At 42.7% G+C, this 26,747-nt stretch overlaps 1 protein-coding gene across 1 annotated transcript; it reads left to right on the forward strand.

Annotated features, from left to right (window-relative positions):
- Positions 1-15,200: 15,200 nt before the first annotated feature.
- LOC308274300 (alpha-mannosidase 2x-like) lies at positions 15,201-18,902 on the forward strand (the record flags this gene model as incomplete). The annotated part of the gene is made up of 1 exon (XM_080711891.1): positions 15,201-18,902. Exon 1 carries the CDS (start codon positions 15,375-15,377, stop codon positions 18,900-18,902), a length of 3,528 nt encoding a protein of 1,175 aa, XP_080568017.1. The 5' UTR covers positions 15,201-15,374.
- Between the last annotated feature and the right edge of the window lie 7,845 nt (positions 18,903-26,747).

Consider the following 26,747-nt stretch of genomic DNA (forward strand, 5'->3'; position numbering starts at 1 on the left):
CACATTCTATCTCTGAGCTACACCCTCAGCCCTATTTATTTTTTATTTTGAAAGAGTCTCACTAAGTTTCTGAGTCTGTCTGTGAATCTGTAATCCTCCTGTATCAGCCCCCAAGTACTGGTTTACAAGCTATTTTTTTTCTCAACTTAGAATCTCTTCAGAATGATGCCAGTGAGAAAATCAAAAGTTTTTTGTTTTACACAACAAAAATGTTAATATATAGGGCTTATTTGAGAAGTAACATGGGAAGTTTTCTGGTCTTCCACTTGCCACATCCATATAACACTTTGGAGTGAACAGGGCGCATATGCACATATTATTTCATTCTTCAAGCAACCTCCTATTTAGGGACTTTTACTGTGCTGACTCTACAATTGGAAAAACTGAGGCTCAGAATCCTGAAATGAGGTGCCCAGTAGCATACAACAGTGAAGCCCTTGCTGGGGTTCCTCTAACGTGCAGTCTCCATGCAGATCTTTCCTCATAGAAACTTTCCCTTTAACTTGGTCCTTCTTCTGTGGTGGTATAATGTCTGAGATACAAATGCATATACACACGAAAACTGAGGAACAAACTCTGTTAATGCAAGAAAGATGGAGACACTAACTGCTAGTTGCAATCAGGGAAGCTCAAAGAACAGAGGAATCTCCCTGCTGGAATAGTGGAAAACTACAATTTAAAGTAGGGAAGTCAACATGCGTAAAAGATAATGATAAAAACTAGGTGCTCATGGATGGAGGAGTTTGTCAAGGTTGTAACCAAGGGTCCCGGGGGATGGATGAAAGAGCAGGCACTATCCGAGGTCCCAGGGATGGATCTGGAAAGGCAGATGGGGACTGGATGGTGGGTGATCTTGCCTGCCTTGCTTAAGTTTTATAGCATGAATTACAAATAGGTTGTTGGGAACACAGAGACAAATAGAAACTTAAGATGGTGCCCAAGCTTAGAATCTATACTTTAATTTGACTCCGGGTTCTACAAAAACTGATTACATTTAGTAAAAGTCCTCCTCATTTTCTATGCTGTCTTTAACTTCCAGCTTCAAGAGGGAAAAAACCCTTATATCTCATCTAAGCCTTTCAACTAAAAGATGAGTTTGTCAGTGGCAAAGAATTATATGCTTATTTGTTTGGAGGATATTTTTATGCTTTACTCACTAGACATCAAGAAATATCTGTGGAAATATTCATTTCCAGTTGATCAGAAATCAGAGAAACAATGTTAGGTAAATTATGTTGAAAGAACTAATTATGCAAGCATGCACACCGGAGCACTCTCTAATTCTGATAAGCGAATGACAGAATGTCATGTCATGTGAGAGTCCGCGAGGGGTGTGGAGCCTGCAGATTGCTCAGCGGCAGCCCACTGACTACTGCCATGTCGCCGGTGCCTCAACTGCTTTCCCTGCTAGGTGTTGCCTCTTACCTCTTGTTTTTGTAAGAACGAGGAATGTCAGAAGAAAAGAAAAAGGAGAGAAAACTCAAACAATTGCTTTTGTTCACTAAATTAACTCCACTCTTTTGTTCCCATCAATTAAGTCTTTTCTGGATCCTCTTTCTTCTTCCACAGAGAAGGAAATCATTTTTATCCCTTCTTCTTACACCAGATTATCAGGTTGCCTGGGTTTCACCCACATCATGATTATTTAAACCTGCATTCTTTGGGCACTCACGATTCATGGTGATATAGAAACAATAAGTAATAGACAAATGCGTATGTTGTAATTCTTTTTTGTGTAATAAGCATCTGGTTTGTGAGGGTCCAGAGGAGGCTTGTTAAAACTAAAACTGAGACTGAGCCAATCATGAATAGAGCATAAAAGAGAAAAATAAATCTGAAAATCACAAGGAGAAAGTGTGGACCTCCTTTCACTTAAGTAGAGAGATCTCAAATCCCACGCTGGGGGTGTAGAAAATGATAGGTTATTAAATCTCCAAGCTAGTTCTATCCCTGGTTTCTCTGGGGACTGAGACCAACAATTGCTATGCAGAAAATGTGCATCTATTGTGATGCTATGTGATCAGCAGGGAGGCATTGTAGCAGCCACTTTCTCTTTGCTAAAACGTATTGAGAGAAAACATGGTCCTGGGGCTTTGTTCAGTGAGCAGATTAAGAATTTAATACAATGTCTTGAGTGAGAAATTCTCAGATGCTGTCTCAGCGCCCTTCTGTCTTTCTGATTTAAATTGAACAGGATGTGCATCTTATTAGTGAAGGAAAACTGAAAATGGCCCACAAGATGAATTGGGGAATACACAAGTCAAGGAAAAACAATAGTGATTCAGTTGTTCAAGCACAGACCTGGGGACCGTTGGCTCTTAGCTGACACTCCACTTAAATTTGGAAAGTTGATAGCAAATCACGCTTTGGGAAGATAATTAATGTGCAGAATTTTAAAAACAGCCTTTCCTGATTCTTTAAAGTCTGGTTTTGTGCTTTCCAAAAGTTTTGTTTCATCAATTGTACCTATTTTCTTGCCGCCTCCGCTCTCTGGCATGGCAGGCTGACTCAGCTCTGTCTTCGCTGGAAATGTCAGATCGCAGTGCTATGGCGACTGGTGCTGTCCCCGAATCCTTCCAAGGATGCCACCCCCACAAATTCTTCTAACTCATGACTATTTCTCATATTTTCCTGCTCCTCTAAAGGACAGGGCAGATGGCCAGGCCCCTGAGCGTGTGATACTTATACTGGCTCCAGGAATGAGGCTGTCAGAGGGACCCTCTCTAGAGATCTGCATGTATTTTGGATTTAGCTGTGAACATTAATCTTATACTAAAGAATGGTAGATTGCAAACTTTTTATGCTATTCTTATTTTTCTTGGTTGTTCAATTAATCACTCATATTTTTCACAAGTGATGTTCATGAAGCCTTTTCTCAAGGTAATGTATTATAGACATTGCTATGTAAAGTCTCCATCAACAGATGAATGGATTGCAAAATTATGTGAAATACACACAGTGGAATTCTACTCAGCTATAAAGAAGAACAAAATGATGCCATTTGCAAGAAGATGGAAAGACCTGGATAACATTATGTTAATTGAGATCAGCCAGGCAGAGAAAGAAAAGGGACATATGTTTTCTCTACTATGCCCAAACTAGAGGAGCTACATCTGAATATGTGTAAAAGTATGAATATAGCATGGCTACCCTGGACACTCATTGTTGGGCGGGAGGAAGGGGGAGCAGGGAGGAAGAGGATACCAAGCACAGTCTGAATGCATGCAATTTCATATGTTCCATATAAAAATATAAAAGATCTGGAGCCGGGCGTGGTGGTACACACTTGTAATCCCAGGTTGAGACCAGAGGATTGCAGTTTGAGGACAGCCTCAGTTAATTAGTGAGGCCCTCTGCAACTTAGTGAGACCCTGTTTCAAAAATAAAGAATATGCCGGGCGTGGTGGCTCACTCCTGTAATCCCAGCATTCAGCTGAGACCGAAGGATCGAAGTTTGTGGACAGCCTCAGCTACTTAGTGAGGCTCTCTGCAACTTAGTGAGACCCTGTTTCAAAATAAAGAATAAAAATTGGGCAGGGGATGTAGCTCAGAGATCAAATGCCCCTGGGTTCCATCCCCAAACCTGCAAGAAAAGAAAAAAAGAAAGAAAGAAAGAAAGAATAAAAAATATGGCAGGGGGTATAGCTTGGAAGTCAAATGCCCATGGGTTCCACCCCTAGACCTACAAAAAGAAAAAATAAGTATAAGATCTGCTTTCTCATCCTCTTTGTTTGTTTTAAAGTTCTGGGGATTAAACCTAGGGCATTGCACATGCTAGGCAAGCACTTTACCTTTGAGCTATATCTCAGGCCAGGATCTCACTTTCCTTGCTTCTAAGATGAGAGAGGCTGTTGTGTCATGCTAATGCAAATGGTAGCACTTATGTGTCTTTAGATTTACAGAGAACATGACATTTAGGAATGTAATAATTTATTCTGTGGTCATTTATTCCCTCATGCATTTAATAATAGCAATGCATGCCATCTACAGAAGCAGAGACTATGCTTAGTGAGTCAGGATACACAGATACATGAGACAAGTATCTTTCCTGATTGTCTGGCTGAGGATATGCTCATTCCAGTCACTAGAAAAATTCCAGTGGGATAAATGCTGTATTTACTGCAGTATTTTGAAGGTATAGCAAGATATAAGCCTGTGTATACGTGGTTCTGCCAATGAGATTTAGGTAGGGCTTGTGATGGAGTGTAGACATTTGTCCTGGGTCTCTATAGACTGGAAAGGTATAATGGGTGAGAAAAATAATGAGCACAAGGTATGAAAAAGTGAAAGGGCCTTGTGTTTTAAGGACACAAAGGAAATAGAGTATATTTAGGATAAAACTCAAGGGTCAGCATTCAAGGAGAAGGAAATAAGGGAGTACAAACTGAGATTAGGTAGTGAAGAAGCTCTTACATTTTTAACTTTTATCATTAAAACAAGGAGCTTGAATTGAACATTTTTTTGGGTTCCAGTCAATCATATTAGTTTGGCTGTTTTCAATGTTGACTGCACTATATACCATGTAAGAGTGTTCCAAATGAATTGTGCCCTCTGTTCATACAGAATATGTCATGAAGGATCACAGGGACTGTCAAGCTTGCCAGTTTATATGCATAATCTTTTAATTAACTGAATTGAATTAGATGGAATAGGAGCAGAATAAGTAGGTTTGTTTTTTTAATCTCTCAATTATTAAAATATTCTTTTTAATCCTCTGTTGCCTGCCTTTTGTTAACTCGGAATTCCTGTGGATGCCAGAGCTTGCAGTCACACTCAGCTATGAAGTCAACTTGATTTCAATCATGAGAACTACTTTTAAAGACAGGAAATTCCAGTCTAATCTTAATGAAGCCTTCAATCCCCACTCCAATTTATAAATCTCTTCTTCTGCTCCCAATTAACTTACCTTATGAATTGGGCACCTTCTATGGAGGAGAGGTATATACTGCTCTTTGCTTTCATGTGCTCCAGATTTTCAGGGTTTTAGAAGTTGGGAGATGAATCGGAGAAAAAGTACACAAATCTTTTCCTAAGCTGATTCTCTTAGAATTTTCTCTTCATTTTGTGTTTTCTGCAAGGCTGATTTTTACTTCTCAGGTGGACCCTGATGTGTGCTCCTCTGTTCCTGCCAGGGGCTGCAGGTGCATGTCACACCCCCCTCCATCCTGCACCATCTTCTAACTTGCATGCTGCGCCCTCCAGAGAAAGTTTGGTGGCATTCTCATAGTCTCTTACCACTGGTCAATTTTATTCATAAGATTTTTTTCTGGAAGGGTTACCTGTAAAATGGATCAAATTTGCTGCTTTCTGTGGCATTCACTTTTTCTTCAGGAAATATATTTATCTTTATCTCACCAAGAACACTTGTCCTGCTGCTGTCCCAGCTCCCTGCTCTGTAATAGCGGAGTGATTCAGGCTCTCTTCTGCATTCAGAGCTATACATACAAGAAACGTAATCTCTCTCGGTTCAAATATACCCACAAACACTGGGGGAATGTGGCATTTTCTCCCATACTGGTTGAGAATAGGCACCAGATTGAGTGCAATGATTGTCACAGTTGAGGAAGCATCCACCAGGGATTGAGACCCCGGTCTCTTTGTATCAACCTGTGAAGTTGATAGTGCTGTTTCTTGGAGTCTTTTCTTTCATCCCGTGTAATGTAAAGGTGAGAACCACTCCACAGCAAGCTGAGAGAGAAAGGTACATGACTTCTTTTAAATAATCCTTTGGAAAAAAGTAAAGGTAGAAGGACCAGTTTGACCACCCTGAAGAAATTTGTTGAAGGGATGAGAATGTCTGGTTTCTTTTTGGGACCTTCCATTATTATGTAGAAATGTTTTGTTGGCCTAGATTTTGAAGCTTTTGTTAAAATTGTGAGAATCAAGGAGAAAGTCCCATTGTATTTTGTGTGATAAATGCCTCTTTTATTTTTCTAATTGTTTTATTTTTTCTTCCTTAATATTTTTAATATTTGCTTTCACAATTATAGCTTTCCTTTCTGGGACAATGACAATCAATTGAAAGCTAGATTTATAAAAAGTGGAAAAAACATCTTGTTGAGAGCCAAGAGTGAGAAAGTGATATGGATTAAAGTGGAATCTCAAAAAGATAAGGCTACTTGAAAGTATTGGTTGGAGCTTCACCCACAACCATCATTGCCCATTTGGAGAGTTGTGCTGAAAGCTTTTCTGCTAAGGGGCCAGACTCTGTTTTATCAAAGAGAATCTCATCTGGAAAACACTCCCTTATAATGCTGACCAAGTTATTTCCATGTTGTATATCTTAAAACATTTTTTGCTATAATAAAAGCCAGACTCATATATTCTAATCCTAACAATCATATGGAATTCACATTTAAAATTTTTTTAAAAATTTATTTCACAAGATAACAACTTCTAGCAATGACTTTTCACGTCCTGATACTGATTGAGGAATAAGGCCACAGTGTGACAATTTATGGATCACTTGCTGGGGTAGAGGGTTGACTGACAGCCATATTGTCTTCACCAGTGGGTAATTTCAGTGTGGACAATTTTATTTTCTTGTTATACTGATGTACTCATTGAGCCATTGAAAAGAACTCTCTCAGTAGCTGGATTCTGAGTGCCTAGGTAATATAGCAATATGAATGGTCTGGTGGAAAGGGTGGCAGATAACAAAGAAGACAAGGAAAGGGAAGGAGAATGTGTGCATGTATGCCTCTACAATCTTGTACTCCATTAAGATGTATGATTACAATGCACCAATAAAAATTAAAAAAAAGATTCAAATACGGTTTCATTTAAATGAGTTTTGAAAATGACTTAACATCTCATATACCAACTTTGCCCAATAAAGTGAGAGGGCTTGGGGACAAGGTTGAGATGACTTTTTTAGTCATACTTCTCTTTTCAGAGGATCAAACTAGCAGACTCTAGTCTTAAAGACTTCAACAAAGTAATGGATTCTAAGTTACTGCATTTGGATGTGAAAACAGAGAAGAGGCTTTGTGCACATTGCAGTGCCAGATGTGCACAGAAATCAGTTTGTTTATACTGTAGTCAAGCATGGAAACATTAGAAGAGTTGCATGTATTTGTTTGGCCTGGGCTTTATTGAGGTTCTGGCTTTAACTTTAGTCTCTTTCTCTCTTTTTTTAATGGATGATACTCAACTTACTTTAGCATTTAATCAAATGGAAGGTACCTTTCAGTGTGATTCCCTTAAATCTCAAGTGATGTGGACCAGGTGCAGTTTAATTCTAAAGAAATGATTTAAGGATGGCATTTTGGTTAGAAAAGGAATCGCTTTTTCTTCTCTGCTTCTTTTCTTTTTCTCTCTAATGCCCTCCAGCAAGCTGGTATACCAAAAGATGTAGAGATTTTTAGACACAAATAGGGCTGGATTCTAATTGTGGCCATGTCATTTACCTTATGGTCATATTAATAAATTATTTAACCTGTTTGAATCTTAGTGTACTAATTTCTAAAATGGGAAACATAGTAATAGCTTATCATCTAGGTTTTGTGGATTGGTGAACACATATATCATCTAAACCTCAGAGGAATTTTATGAGGTCAGTACTATTATTAACTTTATTTTATGGAGGAGAAAACAGGGCCTGAGGAAACTTAAGTCACTTGTCAAGGTCATACAGCTTGTAAATGGGAGAATTATGGTTTCAACTCCTATCTGTCTCTTCCCAAAGCTCAGCCTCTACTATGTTTCACACCCTGAATGCCTCTTTTAAGGAGAAAGTAATGCTGGGCATGGTAGTGAACTCTTGAGATAGGAAGATCACAGGTTGAAGGCCAGTCTCAGCAATTTAGCAAAATCTTCAGCTACTTAGTTAGACCCTGTTTAAAAAAAAAATAAAGAAAGAAGAAAAGAAAGAAAGAAAGAAGAAAAGAATGAAAGAAAAAAAGGAAGGAAGGAAAGAAGGAAGAAGAAAAAGTAGTGTTGGAGGACTGGCTTAGTGGTAGAATGAGCTGGTTTTAATCTGTAGAACAAGATAAAGATGAAGATGAAGGTGTGGTGATACATTCCTATAATTCTAGAACTTAGTAAGCTGAGACAGGACTATCCCAAGGTTTGAGTCCAGCCTCAGTGCCTTAATGAGACCCTGTTTCAAAATTAAGAAAAAATTAAAAGGGCTAGGGGTATAGCTCAGAGTTATACACCTAGTATAACTTGTACAAAAAAAATTAAGGAAGAGTGAAAAATTTAAAGAGAAGAAAAATAGCTTTTATGCAGGATATTCATGACGGAAGTATGTAAGACATGCTATTTTAGTTAGGGCCCCTTTTGTGGAAAGTGATTGAAACCCAATTCATATTAGAAAAAACAAGCAGGAAGGCTGACCAAATGACACATGGAACAGTTGCATGGCTGCAGATATTTTACCAAGGACAAGGGGCAAAAAACTGGATGACATGAAGACTCACCAGTCGCTCGTCTTCACTGGTCTTTGCAGAGGCTTTCTCAGGATTGTCCACGTGGTGGGGATCATGGTGGTTGAGGTTACTCTGCATTTACCTTCATAACTCTGCTAGAAAGAAATGGCCCCCAAGTTTCTGCAGATGCTCAGGGAAGGGACTCTACTTGTTCTGCTTAGATTACATGCTCAGTTTCTGTCCAGTTACTCGGTCCAGGGGTGTTGGGTTCAGTGTCTCACCAAGACTGATCATTTGCTTACTCCTTTTTTTTTCAGTACTGGAGATGGAACCCAGGGGCATTTTATCTCTGAGCTACACCCTCAGCCCTATTTTCATTCTGTGTTTTGAAACAGGCTCTCACTGAGTTGCACAGGGCCTCACTAAGTAGCTGAGGCTGTCTATGAACCTATGATCCGCCTGTCTCAGTCTCCCAAAAGCTGGGATTAGAAGCCTGTGCTACCACACCCAGTTTATTTGCTTACTCTTTATGCAGGGAAATGGATTCTACTTGCAGAAGGAGGAAGGAGATTTACCCTGAATAATCACATACCAGCAATCACAGGTTATAAGCATAGTTACTCATGACTTAGTTAAAATTTCCATTTTTTTCTAAAATCTTTGTAAGTTTTATCCTTTTTATTCTTACGCATTTTTTCATATGAATAAACCTCAGGGGGAAATCCCTCTTATTTTGAAGTTAGTAATCTTATTAACCATTGTAGTTAATTATCTTATTTTATTCTCCTTAGTTTAAACAATACATCTGTTAATTTGTGCAACTGGAAATGTCCCCAAGAAATGTCTTTTCTATTTTGGGCACAGCAAAAAGAGCACTTACACACATGGTGTAGTGATTTTGAATGTCCTAAACAGAAGGACATTATGGGGGCTGGTGCTGTTTGCTTCCTGTTTTAATGTCATATATTTAACAGGCAGAGTAGGAGAAGCTGGCAAGCTATTCAAACAGTCTTATTGTGTGGTACCTGGGAGAGTTAAAAAAAAAACATATAATTTATTGAAGTAGATATATTTACAACAGCACAAAATACATCAAATGGCAAATGAGTCTGGTATACCTGACCAGTAAGCTAAGGAAAAATCAATATTTAAAATAAGAAAATGCAAACATTCTATCTTCATATTAACAGTCTTAAGGAAGAAACAGCTGCTACATTAGTTATCACCTTGTAGAACCAACACAGGACTGTAATTTAATTTCTTGGACCCATAGTTGCTTGGCTGTAGCATCACCACATGATTTAAACCCTGTGAAGTCTGGCTTTACCACTAGCTCCAGGTGCAAAATTTTACACTAAGCCTCTATTCCCTTTTGAATTGAAGTTCTTCTCAACTAAAGGTTAGTCAAAATCTTGAGACACAAAATTTTAATTAATTTCAGTTTTGTTTCCTGGACATCAAAGTAGAGGGGTTTGAAATGTACCAGAAACCCTGATCGTGATGTTAGTGTATATCCAGAGTTCCCACTTTCATTATCATTCTGCATAACCCTTCAATATGTGTGCTTTTTCTTCCAAGCATTAGCAATCTATTATTATTTCAGCAAGATTATTTGTTTGCAGATACCAAAAAGTCTAAGGAAATAGTGCTAAGAGGACAATGTATATGATAAGTACACACACACACACACACACACATGCACACACCAATTATTTTATATTCTTTGTTAATAAAAAGTTGTTCAAGAAAGCTTCCCAGTTTATTCATAACACCCACCTTTATTTTAGTACTTTAGATCAAGTTCTTTTTTTTTTAATTTTTTTTTATTGGTGCACTGTATTCATACATCATAGTAGGATACATACTTTTGTAGACATACATGCACACTTTTCCCAGTCAGCCCCTACCCAATCCCCACCCCATTCTCTCCCTATCCCTCCCTCCCATGCTTGGCTTAGTAGTTGACATCTAGTATTATGGCAATTTATCTAAAATTAAAAATGATAATCTCACATAACAGTTTCATTTGTCTGATACCAAGCTTTTGATGACTTAAAGATAACATTTCAATATTTCTTTTTGCTTTCTTTCTTACCAGAGAATATTTTTTTCTATTTTTTTTAGGTGAAACTATCATATATTTATATATTTATTTTTCAGAAAAAAATCTATCCTAATATGGAATATGGACTCTAGGTACCCACATCCATCTTGAAAAAGAACAAAGCTAGAAGATATATATTTTCTGATTTCAAACCATATAAAGCTACAATAATTGAAACAGTGTAGTACTATTCTAAAGGCAGATATATAAACCATTGGAGTTAAATAAAAGCCTAGAGCTAAATTCTTCCCTATATTGTCAAGTTATTTTTGACAAGGTTTCCACGAACATTTGGTGGTGGAAATAAAAATCTTTTAACTAAATATTGTTAAAAAATAATAATTACATGGAAAAGAATAAAATTGGACCCTTACCTGATCCCATATACAAATATTAACTCAAAATAGATAATAGACCTAAATATAAATCTTAAGACTATAAACTTTTAGGAGAAAATCTGGGTCATTAAACCTCACAACATTGAAATTGGCAGTGATTTCTTGGTTATGATTTCAATGGCACAGGCAACAGAGGAGTATACAAACTCCCTAAAAAAAAAAATTGTATATCCAAAGACAATGTAAACAGAGTTAACAGTTACTATAGAATGGGATAAAATATTTCCAAATGCTATATCTGAAGGTATATTAATATTCCAACTAGAAATCCTAAAAATTAACAACAATAAAGGCAAACAATACCCTTTAGAGATAGGTAAAAGACTAACATAAATAATGAATCTCCACAGATAACCAATCTTAGTTGTCTGTTGGATGGAAAATCTTGTTTCTCTAGTTCTGGAGTGTGTTACCTATTTCTTCTTTGTAGTTAATCTCTTTGAGTATTTTCTCTAGTGCTGGTTTTGAAGACATAAATTCCTTCAGTTTCTGTTTGTCATGGAAGCTTCTTATTTCTCCATCTAATTTGATAGAAAGTTTTGCTGGGTAGGAAATTTTTGGCTGGAAGTTGTTTTCTTTCAGAATTGGGAATATGTTACTCCAAGCCCTTCTGGCTCTCATGACTTGGTTTGGGAAGTCTGGAGTGATTCTAAGTGGTTTGCCTCTGAATGTCACTTGGCCCTTTGCTTTTGTTGCCTTTAAGATTCTCTGCTTGGCTTCCACATTGGTTATTTTGACAATTATGTGGCGTGGGGATCCTCTTCTCTGATCCTGTCTAAAGGGAGTTCTATAAGTTTCCTGGACCTTTGTATCAACCTCTTGCTCTATGTTTGGAAAATTTTCTGCTATTACTTCCTTGAAGAGATTGTTGATCCCTTTGGTATCACTTTCTTTTCCCTCCTCTATTCCAATAATTCTTAGGTTAGCTCTCTTAAAATGGGCCCATATTTCTTCAATATCAGATTCCTGCTGTCGGATATTTTTTTCTAGATTAGAAAGTATGAGTTCATTTTTGGATTGCTCATCTTCTAAGAGCGAGATTCTGTTCTCCATGTGTTCTAATCGGTTGTTTGTGCTTTGAATTGAGGCCTTTACTTCATTAATTGCATCCTTTATCTCTTTTTGGCTCTCTCTGAGTTCTTTTCGAAGCACCTCTATTATTTCTACAGTTATTTTCCTAATTTGATCTTCTAGAAATCTCTGATTTTCTGTTTTATTGGGTTCTGATGTTGTGGTGTTGTGGGCATTAATTGCTCCAGTATTATTCCTCTTTCCCATGATTTCGTATGTTTGTGCCTTCACTGGGTTCTTCCCTTGGGTCACTATGACTTCCCTTAAGGTGTTCTGGATCTCGAGTCAGTAGTATCTCAGACCCCACTACTCCTTTACTGGGTTTTATCACAGAGTCTCCGACCCAGAGAGTCGATAGAGGCTGCTTTAGACTGTGGGGGGTGCCAGGTTGCACGTTCTCCTATGGTGTGATATCTCGGCCGCCGCCCCTCCCCCACTGGGTCAAGTCCCAGGGATTTCTCCTCTGTGGCCTGCAATTTGACTCACTGTTTTTGAGTACGCAGATGTAGCTGTACTGGCCTCGCTGAATTCGCTGCTGCTGCCGCCGGTAGCAATATGGCGCCGCTGCTACGCCCTCGGCTGTGGGGCTGGTGTTTTTCTTCTTGATTTTGATTTCTACTCTGAGTCCCTGCAGCGTGTGCTGAGCCCAGCCACTGGGAGCTGTAGATGCTCTCTGCACGGAGAAATCTCGCCTAGCTCTTCCGCAGTGGCTCACCTCAGCTTGCTGTGGCCATCTGGTGAATTCGCCGCTGCCGCGGGCAGTATGGCGCTGCTGCCGCGTCTGCCGTGTCCTCGGGCGCGAGGCCGGTGTATCTCCTCTGTGGCTCTGTTCTCAGTCCGCTTTCTCTCTGGAGCCTGGTGATTTTTTGTTTCACTGGTGATGGTGTTTTCTGGCTATGAAAGGCGCTGATTTTGTGGTAATGGAGATTTGTTGTTAGCGGGGCTCTTAAGCCCCGCTTTTCTCGGTCGCCATCTTCCCGGAAGTCTTATATTTATTTTTCTAGATCAAGTTCTTAGATACTAACTGAATATAAGAATCCTAGAATCTAATGGAAACCACCAGCATTCAATCTATAATGATCCCAACCCTATGAAAAAATACTATCAGTTGTGGAATCAAGGGGTTCTCTTCTTTGACATGTTCTGTTCTCTAAAATCAACTTTTGTCCTCCATCCCCAACTATTAATATCAAGACTCTTATACAATAAGTGAAGAGTCCCCTTCTTTAAAACACTACACAGATGTTAAGAATTCATGTTAAGAATTCATGTAAATCACTTGAAAAATATGTACTGAATATTTTTATTGTGGGTACAGCTGTGAAAAAGACAGCTGAGGTTTTTGAATGTTTGGAACTTGTTTTTGGTAGGAGGGGAAAAGAGGTAGCAACAAGTTACCAAAAAATTAAATAAATATTTCAGAGAGTTCTAAGTGTTATGAAAAAATAATTGATATGTTTTACATATCAATTGAGAGTTTTGCATCTTCAAGCAGGCATTTCTTAAATGAACTGATTCTGGAATACTTGGAATTTGTGGGGGAATTTCTACCTGACACCTCCTTCCATCAAAATCTTCTGTTTGCCACTACATTTTGTTTTCAGCAGTCAGAAATTTCTTTTTAATTTATCTTATAAAAGAAAAGGTGTGGGTTATTTGAATAAAAGGCCAGATAGTAACAGAACCACTGGTAAAAAAGAAGCCAGTAACGTGTGGGTGCCTAATGTGTTTTGTAGTAACTTTTTCCTTCCATGTACTCTTAGTTAAGGGAGGCAATAGGAAAAGAGAAAGGATACGAGCAGATCATTATGTTGGAAGGCAGGGGGTGCTTCCCTGTACAAACAGAACTGTCATGGGGAGTGAAAGTGTACTGTAGCCAGCTGTGGCATCCTTGCATGGTGGGGTCACAGGCTCAGTCTTTGCAAAACTTGACACTGAAGTAATTTGTGTGGATGGTTGCCTATCTTGGCAGCTTGTTTTAAGTTTTGTACACTCAGTTGACAGAGCTAAGATGAAAGAACTTAGTTGTTAGAAATCTGGGAAATAAGTTCCTAATGGGCAGCCACCTTGTCCTGAAAGTATTAACTGTGCTTTCTTATATTCTCACTATATTGAAAATGAATTTCATTTTTATATACTATTAATCGGCACAGAGTTATTGTTCATATTTATGGGATATAATATGGCATTTCAATACATAGATATTAGGAGTGGTTATAAAATCAGGGTAATTGGCTATCCATTTATTTTTTTTATGTTGGGAACATTCAAAATTATATTAGTTTGAAATACTCACCAAGCATAGTAAAGATGATTTTTCTATGTAAGGCTGCATACAGTTTTATTTCTGCGCAATCTAATTTCTAAGCATATGTTTCTACTTTAGATTATGTGTAGCTCATGCTATTACTGCCATCACCTTCGTAGTTTATAGAGAAGAAAATAGGCATGTTTTCTCATTTATATGTCTTTACACAAACACATATCTCTCTCTATTTTATAATTACCATGCAAGGTAGTGTTTTCCTGGGGGGAATGTTATTCAAAGCGTCTTTGCAAATGGGAAAGGTTCCCAGTGAGTGGAGATATCCCCCAGGAAACTTCACAACTACAGAATTAGTTCCAGGGTGGAGATGATGTGGGAAGTCCAATAGCAGTTGTATCTGGATCAGGACTAGGAGGCCAGGGAAAGATTCACGGGAGGAGTGCGCCTTAGCTGGAACTTAGCCAGACAAAGGAGGTCTTCTAGATGTAGGGAATATCCAGGACAAAGATATAGAAGTATGACGGGCATGGTGAGGCATGCTTAGATGTTTGGTATTACCACAACATCGAGTGCATAGAAACAGCAAACAGTATAGAAGTTAGCAGAGTCAGGTCATGGAGTATTTTATGCCCTTTGTCCTGCATTCAGAGGCTTTACCTATTGGCAGTGTAAACAACTGGGGGACTTAAGTCAGTGGAGTTACAAGGTAAATTCTTATCTTCTGAAAAATTTCTTACTTTTATAAGTGTGTGGAGATCTCAGAGGAATCAGAAAAACTAGGTAAGCAGTCACTGCAATTATCTTCAGAAATGGCTCCTGCTTGAAATAGGGCGGTGGCAGGTGAAATGGAGAAGAGAGAGCCAGCCAAGGTGGGACATACCTGTAATCCCAGCAGTTGGGAGCCTGAATTAGGAGGATCTCAGAAACTTAGGGAGACTCTGTTTCAAAATAAAAAATAAAATATGGCTGGAGATATAGGCCAGGGGTAGAATGTTCCTGGACTAAATCTCCAGTAACTCACTCCTCAAAAAAATAAAAAATAAAAAATAAAAGTTTCAGGGTGCTGCGCGGCGGCCGAGCGCGGCGCGCGGGCTGGCGGCTGCGGTACTGAGGACTGGTGAACCCTGAGGCTTTCTACCTCCAAGGAGTGTGTGGAGGGCAGTATGAAGCTGAAGAAGCAGGTGACCGTGTGCGGGGCTGCTATCTTCTGTGTGGCCGTCTTCTCGCTCTATCTCATGCTGGACCGCGTGCAGCACGATCCCACCCGGCACCAGAATGGTGGGAACTTTCCCCGGAGCCAAATTTCTGTGCTGCAGAACCGCATCGAGCAGCTGGAGCAGCTGTTGGAAGAGAACCATGAGATTATCAGCCACATCAAAGAGTCCGTGCTGGAGCTGACGGCCAACGCGGAGGGCCCACCCGCCCTGCTGCCCTACCACACGGCCAATGGTTCCTGGGTGGTGCCCCCAGAGCCCCGGCCCAGTTTCTTATCCATTTCCCCCCAGGACTGCCAGTTTGCTTTGGGGGACCGGGGCCAGAAGCCAGAGCTGCAGATGTTAACCGTGTCGGAGGAGTTGCCGTTTGACAATGTGGATGGTGGTGTGTGGAGGCAGGGCTTCGACATATCCTACAGCCCGCACGACTGGGACTCTGAAGACCTGCAGGTGTTTGTGGTGCCCCACTCTCACAACGACCCAGGCTGGATCAAGACCTTTGACAAGTACTACACGGAGCAGACCCAGCACATCCTCAACAGCATGGTGTCCAAGCTTCAGGAGGACCCCCGGCGGCGCTTCCTCTGGGCAGAGGTCTCCTTCTTTGCCAAGTGGTGGGACAACATCAATGCCCAGAAGAGAGCAGCGGTCCGAAGGCTGGTGGGAAATGGGCAGCTGGAAATTGCCACCGGAGGCTGGGTGATGCCAGACGAGGCCAACTCCCACAACTTTGCCCTGATTGACCAGCTCATCGAGGGGCACCAGTGGCTGGAGAGAAACCTTGGTGCCACCCCCCGCTCTGGCTGGGCCGTGGACCCATTTGGACACAGCTCCACGATGCCTTACCTGCTGCGCCGTGCCAACCTGACCAGCATGCTGATCCAGAGGGTACACTATGCCATCAAGAAGCACTTTGCCGCCACCCACAGCTTGGAGTTCATGTGGAGGCAGACATGGGACTCGGACTCTAGCACAGACATCTTCTGCCACATGATGCCCTTCTACAGCTACGACGTCCCCCATACCTGTGGCCCGGATCCCAAGATCTGCTGCCAGTTTGATTTCAAACGCCTGCCTGGTGGACGCATTAACTGCCCTTGGAAGGTGCCGCCCCGCGCCATCACAGACGCCAACGTGGCCGAGAGGGCGGCCCTGCTCTTGGACCAGTGCCGGAAGAAGTCCCGGCTGTTCCGAAGCAACGTCCTCCTGGTGCCGCTGGGCGATGACTTCCGATACAACAAGCCCCAGGAGTGGGATGCCCAGTTCTTCAACTACCAGCGGCTCTTCGACTTCCTCAACAGCAAGCCTGACCTCCATGTGCAGGCCCAGTTTGGCACCCTCTCTGACTATTTTGATGCACTCTACAAGAAGACAGGGGTGGAGCCGGGGGCCCGGCCACCGGGGTTTCCTGTGCTGAGCGGAGATTTCTTCTCCTACGCGGACCGGGAGGACCATTACTGGACAGGCTATTACACTTCCCGGCCTTTCTACAAGAGCTTGGACCGGGTCCTGGAGGCCCACCTGCGGGGGGCCGAGGTTCTGTACAGCCTGGCCATGGCCCACGCCTGTCACTCTGGACTGGCTGGCCAGTACCCGTCGCCTGACTTCTCCCTTCTGACGGAGGCCCGGAGGACACTCGGGCTTTTCCAGCACCATGACGCCATTACCGGCACCGCCAAGGAGGTGGTGGTGGCCGACTATGGGGCCAGGCTTCTGCGCTCCCTTGTCGGCCTGAAGCAGGTCATCATCAACACGGCTCACTACCTGGTGCTGGGAGACAAGGAGACCTACCACTATGATCCCGAGACTCCCTTCCTGCAGATGGATGACACCCGCTCACACCACGACGCCCTGCCAGAGCGCACAGTGATCCAGCTGGATTCCTCACCCAGGTTTGTGGTGCTCTTCAACCCGCTGGAACAGGAGCGGCTCAGCGTGGTGTCCCTGCTGGTCAGCACGCTCCGGCTGCGTGTCCTTTCAGAAGAGGGCCAGCCCCTGGCTGTGCAAGTGGGCGCGCACTGGAGCTCTGCCACAGACATGGTCCCTGATGTCTACCAGGTGTCCGTGCCCATCCGCCTGCCTGCTCTGGGCCTGAGCGTGCTGCAGCTGCAGCCGGGGCTGGACGGGCAGCGCGTGCTGCCAGCCTCTGTGCGTGTCTACTTGCACGGCCGGCAGCTGTCTGTCGCCAGGCACGAAGTCTTCCCTCTCCACGTCATCGACTCGGGTGGCAGTGACTTTGCACTCAGCAACCGCTACATGCAGGTCTGGTTCTCAGGCCTTACCGGGCTCCTCAAGAGTATCCGAAGGGTGGACGAAGAGCAGGAGCATCAGGTAGACATGGACTTCTTCATCTACGGCACCTGCACATCCAAAGACAAGAGCGGAGCCTACCTCTTCCTGCCTGACGGCGAGGCCAAGCCCTACGTCCCCAAGGACCTCCCTGTGCTTGGGGTCACTGAAGGCCCTTTCTTCTCAGAGGTGGCTGCGTACTACGAGCACGTTCACCAGGTGGTCCGGCTCTATAATGTGCCTGGGGTGGAGGGGCTGTCTCTGGAAGTGTCATCCGTGGTGGACATCCGGGACTATGTCAACAAGGAGCTGGCCCTACGCATCCGCACGGACATTGACAGCCAGGGCACCTTCTTCACGGACTTCAATGGTTTTCAGGTGCAGCCCCGGCGGTATCTCAAGAAGCTGCCCCTACAGGCCAACTTCTACCCCATGCCAGTTATGGCCTACATCCAGGACACGCAGAAGCGCCTCACACTCCACACTGCCCAGGCCCTGGGCGTGTCCAGCCTCGGTGACGGCCAGCTGGAGGTGATCTTGGACCGGCGGCTGATGCAGGACGACAACCGGGGCCTGGGCCAAGGGCTCAAGGACAATAAGAGGACCTGCAACCGTTTCCGCCTCCTGTTGGAACAGCGAACCAAGGGCACTGTGCCTGGCTTTTTCTCCACACTGGCAGCCATGTTTAGGGACTTGATCTTTCACAACAGCAGGAGCAGTGACCAAGAGGTCCAGGATGGCCGCTCCACCAGCTACCCATCCCTCCTCAGCCACCTGACCTCCATGTACCTGAACACCCCGGTGCTCGCCCTGCCTGTGGCCCAGCGGCAGCTCCCGGGCTCCGGGCTGCGCTCCTTCCATCCTCTGGCTTCCTCGCTGCCCTGCGACTTCCACCTGCTTAACCTGCGGACGCTCCCGGCTGAGGAGGATTCCATGCCCTCGGCAGACACTGCACTCATCTTACACCGCAAGGGCTTTGACTGCGGCCTCGAGGCCAAGAACTTGGGCTTCAACTGCACCACGAGCCAAGGCAGGGTGGCCTTGGGGAGCCTTTTCCGTGGCCTGGACGTGGGGTTCCTGCAGCCAACCTCCTTGACACTGTTGTACCCTCTGGCCTCACCCTCCAACAGCACTGACATCTACGTGGAGCCCATGGAGATCGCCACCTTTCGCCTCCGCTTGGGTTAGGGCTTCTTGTGGCCTGAGAGAGTTCACCCACAGAGACTGCCTCTTCCTGCTAGGAACAGGTTGGACACGCCGCACTGGGTATCCGTCCCAGTCTGCCTCATAGAACTGTGTCAGACTGGGCTCCACCCTCATCTGTTTATTGTTGCTTCTGTTCGGGGCAACCCTCCTGCCCAGCGGTGGGCAGACGCTGGTGAGATGAGGGCAAGGAGGCTGTCGGTCAGGGCTGGCAGTGCCAGGCTCTGCTTTGGTTTGTGAATGGCCATGCTCCTAGGCACAGGTTCAGGCACCCATCCTTTTCCCAAAATGGGATGTAGGAGGAGCAGGGGCAGACAGAACAGGTCTGGGGCGCTCAGTGGGCAAGGCCTGGTTCAGGTGGCTGCAGGCCAGATCTTGCTCGAGGGGTCCTGCGACGGGGAGACCACGTGTCCTGGTGTGAGTGGCAGCAGTGGTGTGGAAGAGGGCCGGGACCGCAGTTGGCAGTGGGCAGAGCAGGAGGAATCCCCGTTTCTCCCAAGAGCCCGAAGGCCTCGCTGCTTTCTCTGGGGGCTCCTCTCTCAGTGCCACCTGGCCTGCAGGGTGGCAGGAAGGACTTACTAGAGACTGTCATGGCCAGGGGTCACAGGATACTTTAGGTACCAAAACCTCCAGCTCCAACTGGACCCTCGGCCTGTGCAGTGATTGGTGGGATGGTGGCAGGGCTTGGGGGCCTCCACCTGCCTGACTTCTTTGACTCCATGCTCCACGTCCCCTTTACCAGGGAAGAAAGTGAAACCTCCAAGCCCCTGTGCCGGGCAGCCTAAGAAGGCTTTTGGTGCCATGCCTAGAGGTCGCCTCAAGCCACACCCTCAGCTTCTACAGTGTATTCAGCTCCTGGCACGGGGGGCAAGGGACATGTAGACTAAATTAGGAGGCAGTAGGGCTGTTCATGGGCCTTTATTTCAGCTTCGATTAATAGAGAAAAGTTTAATCTCTATAGATGCTGAAGATATTTGGTAAAATTTTAAATCCATCCTTTATTAAAACTCTTAGTAAGTTAAGACTAGAAAGAAACATCCTAATCTAGATAAAGGCCTCCATCAGCAACCAACCATTAATGGCGTTCTAAACAGAACGCCACGTGCGTTCCCACGAGGGTCAGAGACTAGCCACAGACATGCTATTACTTAGCAGTGTCCTGGCACTTCTTGCCCCAGCAATAAGGCAGATGAAAGATCAAGAATGATAATTGCCACTATTTGTAGACCATAAAGCCGCCTCCCTGCAGCGTCTGAGCAGATCTACTGAAGGCCTAGTGAGCGTGCTGCAAGTGAGTCAGTGCAACATACGTTCCTGTTGAGATTTTGGTTCTTCCCAAATCAACCCATAAATTCAATGTAATCCCAGCGAGATTGGCTACTTCTTGGAATTCAGCGGGCTCTGAAATTGATTTGGAAGAGTAAAAGACATAAGAACACAGACAGTGCTGAATGGCGACCAAGAGTCGGGTGGCAGTGCCCAGGCGGGTAGAAGGCACTGGTTCTACCCGATTTCCCCGAGGGCTGTCCTGCTAGCCTGTATTTAATCTCGAGTGGCAGACAGGTCGGTGGGACAACGCTGAGAGTCCACACACAGACCCAGGTCCGTGGGGACTTAGCGTATGGTAAAAGAGGAGTATTTGAAGTAGGAGAGAAGATGGGTTGTGTAACAAATAGACTTTGAGACAGCTAACTCCTAGAGTTAGAGCTCTACCTCACTCCACAAAAATTAGTTCTAGAGAGGAAAAAACTACAAAATCACTCAATATATTTTTATACCTCTGTGGGGAAGGTCTTTTTTTTCTAAACACAAAATCTAAAAGATACAATAAGGGGGAAGATAAACATTTTATCAGACACACAAAAAATTGCAAGTTTCTCTGCTATGGGAAATATCAAGGTTGAAATACAAATGTCAGATATGGGAGGAAATATTTGTGGCACATAAAAAAAATCAAGTACAGTTACTTTAGGAGAAAAGCCCACTTTGGGGTCTTCAAAGTCATCGGACCCGCTGAGTCTTGCGGGTCCTTCCAAGTCTACAGCCCGTATCAGACCACAACTCCCGGGATCTGTCTGTACCAGACGGAAGAACCGAGATCGTTAACGTGAAGTGCTTAGCACAGCCGGCACAGAAGAGCTCCGCAAACACGAGTTACGACCCTATTAGTAAAAGGCCCTAAGCAATCATAGCAGGTGTTATTTACTAGGGTATGATTTGTAATCAAATGATAGGGGAGAATCTGTGAACCCCTAAGAAATTAGCGGAATAAATGATATTATCTTTGAGGTAAAAAAAAAAAGTTTCTAAGGGCACCTTAAGAATAAGTGCTTAATTAATTCCAGGAGGTCATTGCTGACTCTGGCAAGAGCAATTTTAGTGGCATAGTGATGGCAAAAGATGGATGCCTTGTGCGGAGTCCTCACTGAAAAGTGGAATTGGTAAGCAGAGTGTTCCTGATTACCAATTTGGGTGTTTAGGAAAGAGAGAGAGGTTGCCACTGTTATGAGAAGTTCCTTGTCTATTTGGAGAGGTTTGAGTGTGTCTTTAGGCTGAAAGGAAAGAGCAAATGAGAAGAAAACTTTAGAGATAAAGGACTTAAAGGAAAGCATTGAAAAGGCAAAGGGGAGACCAGTTATGGGATACCTACAGGGTTACTTTACACAATAAAAGGAAGACCTTTTCTTTGGAGGCTAGGGGAAAGCTGATAAGGATGGCTGTGACTATGGGCAAAGGCGGTAACGCTGATTTAGCAGGGACCTTACCAGATAGCTTTAAGAGGTTGCAAGATAATTTTTTTGTAAGCATGTGGAACACGGTTGGTTATGGAGCATAATGAGTTTGGAAGAGGTTTGGGATAATGACTGAAGGTATGAAAAGAGGAAATTGATTTCTAGTAGCACAAATCTCCAAAGTTGCATGGTTTTCTTCATAACAGCTCAGCTTCTTGGGTATGAGGACAGAGAGGCCATTTAAAGCATTGATCCAAATTGTGCTGCTATGAACATAGGTATGCATATGTTGCTGTATTTCTCTGAATTCAACCCCTTTGGAAAGATACCCAGGAGTGGTATAGCTGGATCATATGGTGGATCTATTCCCACTTTTCTTAGGAATCTCCACACAGATCTCCATAGTGGTTGAACTAGTTTGCATTCCCACCAACAGTGTAAGAGAGTTCCTCTTTCCCCACATCCTCGCCAGCATTTGTTGTTGTTTGATTTCTTTATGCTTGCCACTCTGACTGGGGTTAGATGGAATCTCAGTGTAGTTTTGATTTGCATCTCCCTGATGGCCAGTGATGAAGAACATCTTTTCATGTATCTATTGGCCCTTTGTATCTCAAGGGGTTGAATTCAGAGAATTACAGCAACATATGCATACCTATGTCCATAGCAGCACAATTTGTAATAGTCAAAATATGGAACCAACCCAGATCTCCATCAACAGATGAATGGATAGCAAAACTTTGGGAAATACACACAATGGAATTCTATTCAGCCATAAAGAAGAACAAAATTATATCATTTGCAGGAAGATGGAAAGCCCTCGAGAACATTATGTTAAGTGAGATCAGCCAAGCACAGAAGGAGAAGGTACATATGTTTCCTCTAATATGCCCAAACTAGGAAACACAGAGGATACCAGTGGGACTCCAGATAATGGAGGGGAAATATCAGCAAAGTTTGAATGGAAAGATAGGAGAGGAGGAAGGCTGATCTTGATTAATGGGGGTCTACATCTGAACATGTGTAAAATTATGAATATGACATGGTTAACCTGGACAACCATTGGTGGGAGGGGGGAAGGGAAAACGGGGGTGGGGGGGGAGGGCACCAAATATAGTTTAAATGTAAACTATTTATGTTCAATAAAAAATTGTTAAAAAAATAAAAAATAAAAAAATAAAGTAAAAAAAAAATAAAGCATTGATCCAGAGTTAGAGTTTTCCAAACAGAAAAACAGGAAAATATAGATTATGGATTCAATGAGGCTAGTAATAGTGTGGTGTAGCTTAGCTTAGATGGTTTACCTTCAGTTCATGCTGGAGAGGGAAGGATAATAAAACAAAAGGAGCACTAATGGAGGATTCCATTAATAGAGGATTATAAGTAGAGGATTCTGTATTCTCAAATTTTTTCTGAAATCAAGGATTAGGAGAGCTGGAACTAAATGCTTGAGAGTGCTAATGAATAGGGCATGATGAACAGCATTTGTAAAACTTGAAAAAAATATGGTGAGTAGTTACAAGTTATGATATAATCCTGTTATAGCTCTAAGAATAGCTATTAGAAGTGGATTGAAGTGGATTTGAAGCTGGGTATTGTAGCACACACCTATCTTTCCCATATCTGGGAGGCTGAGATAGGAGGACTGCAAGTTCAAGAGCATACTCCACAATATAGCAAGACTCTCAGAAACCTAGGGAAACCTTGTTTATTTTTTAAACAAAACAAAAACAAATTTAAAAAAATGTTCTGTTGTATAACTCAGAGGTAGAATGCCCCTGGGTTAAATCCCCAATGCAATATAGGAGAGAATTTTAGATAGATCTAGAAGGTAGAAGACAGAACTATGAATAAGAATGGAAAGAAACTCTACAGATGTAGTGAGGTGAGTTGAAAGTTGGGCCCATGGAGGGGGATGCATGATATGTAGCACAGTGAAGAGGAAATGGAGAGGCTGAGGCTGGCTTACATTAAAGTCTAGCTGTAGAAATCAGAGTCACGCATATTCATTACTAACCTTAAACATCATAATTCTAGAAAAAAGTAATACTGAAACTAAAATCCTCAAAGGTACAAGAAAATATTGTGCTATTCTTCCAGTTAGTGAGGGTTCTGTTCTTCATAGTAAGTGAGGAACACTAAGTGTCTGGTGACTTTTCTACATTACATGGATTGGTGTTTGTATATAAGCTCAGGATTTTTACCCCTTGGGATTCATAAAAAACTATATATTAATCCTGGAAACAAAACTCTCTAAAACTGAAGTATAAATATTTGCTTCATTGGGTGTAATATTGTGAGGAAGGAAATTATGACCTTCAATTACCTATTGGTTCTCTATTCTGTTTATCTGTGGGAAGAAATGGGTTGAGAATTTTTTGAAATTCTTCTTTCTACAGGTATTACATTGGAGAAGATAAATTTTTATGGGAAAACCATATCTTTCAAAGCTTTTATCAGTGTGTGCTAATGGGTTTTAGATATCTTTCTTGCTTCTGTTCCATTTGGAAACCACAGCATGCTTAATATGGAAGTGATTTCACTTGTGATTATTAATGTGCGTGATGCCTGATACCTACAGAGAAACACTCATGTTAGACCACTCAAGTTTACATGCTGATCTCATGGTTTTCTGCTCCAACTTTAGTATATCACATAAGTACTGTGCATTTCATTTTCCTGCTCTAAGTGTGAAACTGCACTGCTTAGCAAACAGAAGTCAGAAGGGGAATGAAAAGAACGGCTTGACTGTAAGCCTAGTGCTGATAGCAGTGACTCAGGAAAAGTCAATTACACTCAAAAGGACATTTCTTCATGGAAAAAGCCTCATCACACCCACTTCTTCAAGAAAATTGTAATGTTTTTGGCACATAAAAATATGTATAATGTGCTTCAACTGTTTCTACGTGACGACCAACATGTTTTCCAGGAATAAGTTGATGAATTAAGTCATCAACAAACATGTCATTGTAGAAACTGAATTCCTGTCTCCCACCTTGCACTTTTACTACATAATATATATTCTTTTCACTTATTTGAATATGTAAATGTATCATGATGCCAGAATCAAAGTAAATCCATTACAAATGAATAATATTTGTTTCTACTTGTTTGCCTATTTTTCACAGCAATTTTCTTATATTAAAAATATGTCTCAGGTGCTAGGCGTGGTGGTGCATGCTTGTAATCTCCGCACTTGGGAGGCAGAGACAGGAGGATTGTGCAGGTTCAAAGTCAGCCATGTTGCTTAAGAGTACCTGTTCCCAAAATTAAAAAATAGGTCTAGGAGTGTAGCCTGGAAGTAGATGGGTTTCCAGGAACCCCAGTACCACCAAAAAAAAAAAAAAAAAAAAAATATATATATATATATATATATATATATATATATATATATATATAGTCTCAGGTGCTTGGGAGGTGGAGACAGGAGGATCATGCAGGTTCAAAGCCAGCCTTGCTGGCTTAAGAGACCCTGTTTCAAAGCATCCAATAACAAAATGGGCAAATGAACTAAATAGACACTTCACAAAAGAAGAAATTCAAATGGCCAATAAATGCATGAAAAAATGCTCAACATCACTGGCAATCAGAGAGATGCAAATCAAAACTACCCTGAGATTTCACCTAACTCCAACTAGAATGGCAATCATTCAAAACACAAACAACAACAGATGCTGGCGAGGATGTGGAGAAGTGGGAACTCTAAGACATTGTTGGTGGGATTGCAAATTAGTGCAACCACTTTGGAAAACAGTATGGAGAATCCTCAGAAGAATGGGAACAAATCTACCATTTGATCCAGCAATACCACTGTTGGGTATCTACCCAAAAGAAAAGAAACCAAACTACCAAACTTAAAAAAATATATAAAATAGGTCTGGGAGTGTAGCCCAGAGGTAGAAGGGCTTCCAGAAACCCTGGTACCCCCCCAAAAAAATATGTCTCAGTATATATTTACGAAGATGGCAGCTGCCAAAAAGGACATGCATTCCTCAGAGAAGCCCTGGACACCAGATTTTGGTTTAATATCTGATTGGGACAACTTAAGGAGATATTTCCAGCTGTGACTTCCTATCTAGAATACAGGAGAGAGAGTAGATAATGGCAGAATTAGAAGCAAGATGATAAGGAGGCACCCACCAGGCAAGAAAAGTGATTTTTGGAATAACATCCCAGAAGAGATTATAGAAAAGACCAAGCTTGCTTCAGCACACATGCTGGGGAACTCTTAACAACATACCTAGTAAGAAAAATGATCCGGGCATGGTGGAGGGAGCCCAGCAGTGCGGGGCTGGGCATCCCGGGGAACTCAGTGTGTCTGGCCGCCGCACTCCTCTATGCTGCGATGGGGGCTGTGGTATGCTTGGAACAGCAAATCCTGCTCTACACGGTGAGGCTGTGGGCCTCTGCTCTTGGAGGGGAGATAAAATTCATTGCTGTTGAGTGCTCGATCCCACAACCTCTTCAAAATACACATACTGTCTTCTCTTATTAAAAAATATTGGAGAGAGGCCAAGATGGTGGTGGAGGCAGCCAGGATTCAGGAGATGCAGAAAAATCCTATCCAATCCACCTTGAACTTTTGGAAAAAATTATCTGTGAAGGGGACTGCTCCTGCTGCACATGCTTAAGAATTCAGTACATCATACCATATAAGGAAGGTGCTCAGTGGAGAACCAGGAGAACGGCAGCAGCAGCAGAGGTGGTGGTGGCCAGTATTTGGGAGAGGCAGAGATCCAATCCAATCCACCTTGAACTTTTGAAGAAATTGCCCCAAAGGTAGACTGCCACTGCTGTGCATGCTCAGGAATTCTGGACAATATGCTATGTGGGAAAGTTGTTTGGGAGAGAACCTAGATGGCAGCGGTGGCCAGTATTTGGGAGAGGCAGAGATCTTATCCAATCCACCTTGATCTTTTAAAGAAATCTCCCCAAAGGTAGAATGCTACCACTGCACATGCTCGGGAATTGAGGACAATATGCTGTGTGAAAAAGGTGCTCAGAAGAGAACTGAGATGGCAGTGGCAGTGGTGGCCAGTATTTGCGAGAGGCAGAAATCCAATCCAATCCACCTTAAAATTTTAAAGAAATCTCCCCAAAG

The sequence above is a fragment of the Muscardinus avellanarius genome (genome assembly GCF_963383645.1).
Source record: "Muscardinus avellanarius genome assembly, chromosome: 1".
NCBI classification, from domain to species: domain Eukaryota; kingdom Metazoa; phylum Chordata; class Mammalia; order Rodentia; family Gliridae; genus Muscardinus; species Muscardinus avellanarius.